Raw genomic sequence first — 4,327 nt, 5'->3', positions numbered from 1 at the left:
GCCAATGACAGCTGTGCCCCAGCATATCTTGTGCAAGTGTGCCGGACCAGGCAGCATTCCCGGCGTCCACGCCGCCTGAAGCAGCTCCCGCCAGCATGCTCTGCCTGTGCCTCTATGTGCCCCTCATCGGGGAGGCCCAGACCGAATTCCAGTACTTCGAGTCCAAGGGGCTTCCTGCCGAGCTGAAGTCCATCTTCAAACTCAGCGTCTTTATCCCCTCCCAGGAGTTCTCCACCTACCGCCAGTGGAAGCAGGTCTGTACTGGGATGCAGAAGGCAGGCAGGCAGGCAGGCATTTCATCAGCGTTGACTCATCGAAGGCCCGAGCTGGTAGAGGGTCCCATGCCTCCGACTCGCTTGATTTCCAGCCGTGCCAGTTTTTCCCCAGCAGGCGCGTGGCTGTAGCCGGCTACAGGGCTGCGTCACGGGAGAGACTGGCTCTCATGTGACTTCCAGGGGAGGCTGGAATTATAGGGGAGGCACTTGTGGAAGAGGGAAAGGAATTTTCTTGCGGAGAGTGGGTGCAGGGCCATAAAGTGGGGGCACGGTCTAGCTGCTGCGGGGGTCTTTCTCTGAGCGGGGGGGCAGAGAGGGGGAGGGCAGAGGCCCCTCACTGGAGGCACAGGAGTTGGAACTGTGGCTGCAGAGGCTGGAGGTGACAGGACTGTGCTCTGGGTGAAACAGAACAACAGGCAGGGGTGAGGGGACCTTCCTAGGGGGTCTCTTTGGAGCCAGAGGCAGCAGAGATTATTACCATTTTAAATATGGGGAAACAGCTACAGCGTCTGAGAGGGTCGCCTCCTCCTACAGGGACACCCCAGCTTCGCCGGTCATCAGACCCCTCGCTGTCCCCCGGTTCTCGTGGTGGCAGTGGAGGTCAGAGAGTGTGCAGGGGGTGATGACGTGCTTATCCTAGGAAGGAGACCAGACTAGGGTAGAAGCGAGGGTTTAGACTGTTTGAAACCAGCCGCATGAATATGTCCTTGGGTTGTCTGTACCCCGGCACCCACCCAACAAGGCACATGGATCACATTGGTGCCAGAGCAACGCAGATTCCAGCGAGCTTCGTTCCTCACATTCGCCTCCTCCCTAAATGACATGCAGGTTCTACTTCCACTCCTCTCATAAAGCTAGGATGATTACCTGTACGTAATCTGTGTCATTCTTGGTGGAGAGCAGAAATGCCTGCAGGAAGTTAACCCGAGTCCAGAGAGTTGATAGAACATGTACCAGCGTCTGTCTCACATTCCAGTCACACCCCCGAGCTGGTCTTTGGATCATGTTAAGTGACACAGTATCTGGAGAGGACCAGCTAGCCAATGATCCATCAATTTCCAAATCCACTAGCTCAGAAGACTTGGAAACCCACAGTGGTTTGTGGATAGAGGATGTTATTTCTCACTGAGAGAACTGGGCAACACGAGGAGACTATAGCCATTTTCCTTAGGAGATTTTTCGGTCCTAGTTTTGGGGTGTTGCTGGGTTGGAGTGATTCATGTATATTCCCCACCTTCTTGAGATTAACCTTTACAATGGCAGCAGGCTCTCCCAATGGGGAGGTGACTGGAATCCAGCAGGCCTGGCTTGAATGCCGCCTACCACTTCCCTAGCTGCATGACCTTGGATAAATTACTTAGCCCTCAGAACTTCTGTTCTGACTCTGACTCTGAAAAGTGAGGGGAATGCTAGACCCCCACCTCTTAGAGCTATTTGCAAGGATTCACCGGGTTACTCAAGGTAAAGCATTTAGCAGGACCTGGGGCACAAGCCAAGTGCTTGTGCTTTTGTGGAGAACTTCCAGTTGCTGAGCATCCAGAACGGGCTGCAGTGCTTGAACCAAGCTCATCTCTAAGCGCAGGTGCAGATTTCTGGACCCTCACTGCCAAGGAAGGGGTCTCTTAAAGGCCCCTTGGGTTACCGAACTATTCCTGAGTCAAGCTGCCCTGCTTTCCAGGGCCTGGTTAATAAGGAAGCTGAGGTTGGTTACAGCATCTGGCTCCCCCGAGATCTGAGACAGTCAGCGCCTTCGAGCTCAGGCCCAAAAATAGTTCCTGTGGGTCGTAGCACTTCCCCAGCCTCCACAGTTCTCTCTGACGGCGTCTCCACCAAGCAGGCATTGGCAGGGGCCAGCTCTGCCCTGTACCTTTACCCGGGTCGCCCCCAACTGTTCTTGGGCCAGTGCCACTTTTAAGGATAAAAGCGCCAGCTGCAGAGTTTCTGCTGAAATCTGGAGCTCCGGGGCCACCCTGCATGTGGGCAGAGGGCATGTGGGGCTGAGCCCTGACCCCAGGGACAGTGCCGCAGGGAGCCGAGCAGCTAACCTGGTGAAACCAGAAAGGCTCAAGCCCACCACTGTCGGCCTCTGTCTGAAGGGCTTCTCTCGGGGACTGGTTTTTTTCCCTTGTCGATCGCGAGGGAAGCATGGCCGGCCCTCGGGCATCCAGGCGGTGACCCTGGGAGTGGAGGAGGGCAAGTGTCTCGGGTCATTGGGCCACCTCATGGATGAGCCGTTGTTTTCCCAAGGACGGGGTACCACAGGCGGGAGAAGCTGGTGTTTGAGCCCAGGGATGAAACCTTTCTTTTCTTTTCTTTTCTAGAAAATCGTACAAGCTGGCGACAAAGACCTGGATGGGCAGCTAGACTTCGAAGAGTTCGTCCACTATCTCCAAGATCACGAGAAGAAACTGAGGCTGGTGTTCAAGAGTTTGGACAAAAAGAATGATGGTGAGCATTGTCCCGGGGCCAGCAGCTGCCCGGCAGTCCTGGGTCTCTGCACCAGGCTGGCCCCAGGTTCATGGCCTTTGTTGTTCCAGGGCGGATTGACGCCCAGGAGATCATGCAGTCCCTGCGGGACCTGGGGGTCAAGATATCTGAGCAGCAGGCAGAAAAAATCCTCAAGAGGTGAGTGCGTGCGTAACCAGTCCCTTGGTTTGCTTTAACAAAAGTGTGACGAAAGAAAGATTCTTGGACTTGCTCCACAGTGCCATTCATTGTATTAACCCTGTTTCCATGAACTTTGGCTCCTGGTGGTTGGAAGGGATGAATAAGTAACCCCTCCCAGAGACTAGCCACTCCCCAGGGTCCAGGTCAGCTCCCAGTGGAAGAATCACAAATCCCCGGCAGGGTGCCCAACCCCAGCCACTCTCGAAGAGAAAAGACTAGTGGGGAGATTTCAGTAGGTGAAAGGCGAGCAAGGAATACTCTTCTCTGCCTGGTCGTGCAGGGAGGGGCAGGGCTCACAGGGCCGCCCTCCAGTGAGGGGAACTTCCTCTTAACTTCAAGCTCAGATGCACTGCCCCGAAAGTCAGCCCCAGGCAAATGGTGATCCTCGGGGCTGGGAACTCCCACCAGAGCAGCCCCGCAGTCGCTTCCTGTCCTCCCCACCCTCCTTAAGTCCTGGGGGGCCCAAAGCCAGCTGGCAGGCAGGTAGGGATGGCGGCCCCTGGCCCTTGCTCCCCTCACCTGCAGAGCGCCTCCTCACGCCATGCTGTGCCGTGTGCTTGCCTCACTAACCTCCGCTCAGAGCACTTATTGGTGTTGTTTTTCCTCTCTCCTCTGCATCCTCCTTTTGTCTGTCTGTCAGAATACGAACGGGCCACTTCTGGGGCCCTGTCACCTAGTAAGTATCCGTGTCACCCTGGGGACCTCTTCCTGCCTCCTTAACTTCTGTGCCTGATCAGATCGGGGTGCTCGTGGGCCATTACATCCCCATGTCTGTGCCAAGTGGGGTGTGGAGCCACCTGGCCCCTTCTCCTCCAGGGCAGGGGCACCTTCCGTGGTCTCCTGGTGGCCACGCGCCTGCCCTCGGCTCCCCTGGAGGTCGGTGGGGGTGGGTTGTGGCTGACAGATGGGGCCTGCGTCCACGTGGGTGACCGGGCATGTGTCTTACAGCATGGACAAAAATGGCACGATGACCATCGACTGGAACGAGTGGCGAGACTATCACCTCCTGCACCCCGTGGAGAACATCCCTGAGATCATCCTCTACTGGAAGCACTCCACGGTGAGTCCGTCCGCCCAGCATCAGCCCCCATCCTGCTGGGGGTTCCCGGCCTGCCGCCTCTTCCGCAGCAGGGCTGTTCACTCCTCTGCCAGCCCTCCAGGTGCTCCCTCCATCTCCCACGTGCCAGCCAACCTAAACGGCCCCGCCCATTCCCCAAACACGGATTCCCCCTGCCAGAAAGGGTACCCTCCTGTCACCCCCGTTGCTGCCCAGTCTTCAGGGTCCACCCCTCTCGCTGAGCCCTCTGGTTTTCGCAGAGCCTCCTGGGAGGCAGTGGGAGCTGCCCAATGAAGATCAAATAGCCGGGCTGTTAAGTCTCCCCGCT

At 56.9% G+C, this 4,327-nt stretch overlaps 1 protein-coding gene across 3 annotated transcripts in view; it reads left to right on the top strand.

Moving 5' to 3' along the window:
• Positions 1–4,327, top strand: part of SLC25A25 (solute carrier family 25 (mitochondrial carrier; phosphate carrier), member 25) — a 36,998-nt gene that overhangs the window by 26,316 nt on the left and 6,355 nt on the right. For 2 of the 3 annotated variants that reach the window (XM_010856869.1, XM_010856870.1), the window contains exons 2-4: positions 2,597–2,723; positions 2,813–2,900; positions 3,891–4,002. In XM_010856869.1, the coding sequence (XP_010855171.1) occupies positions 2,597–2,723; positions 2,813–2,900; positions 3,891–4,002 (327 nt within the window). Of the gene's footprint in view, positions 1–6; positions 255–2,596; positions 2,724–2,812; positions 2,901–3,890; positions 4,003–4,327 lie in introns of those variants that run through there. The other variant, XM_010856871.1, reaches the window with a different exon arrangement.

This window comes from Bison bison, unplaced genomic scaffold (genome assembly GCF_000754665.1).
Source record: "Bison bison bison isolate TAMUID 2011002044 unplaced genomic scaffold, Bison_UMD1.0 scf7180017864375, whole genome shotgun sequence".
Classification (NCBI taxonomy): Eukaryota; Metazoa; Chordata; class Mammalia; order Artiodactyla; family Bovidae; genus Bison; species Bison bison.
This window is presented reverse-complemented; position numbering and strand designations above follow the sequence as displayed.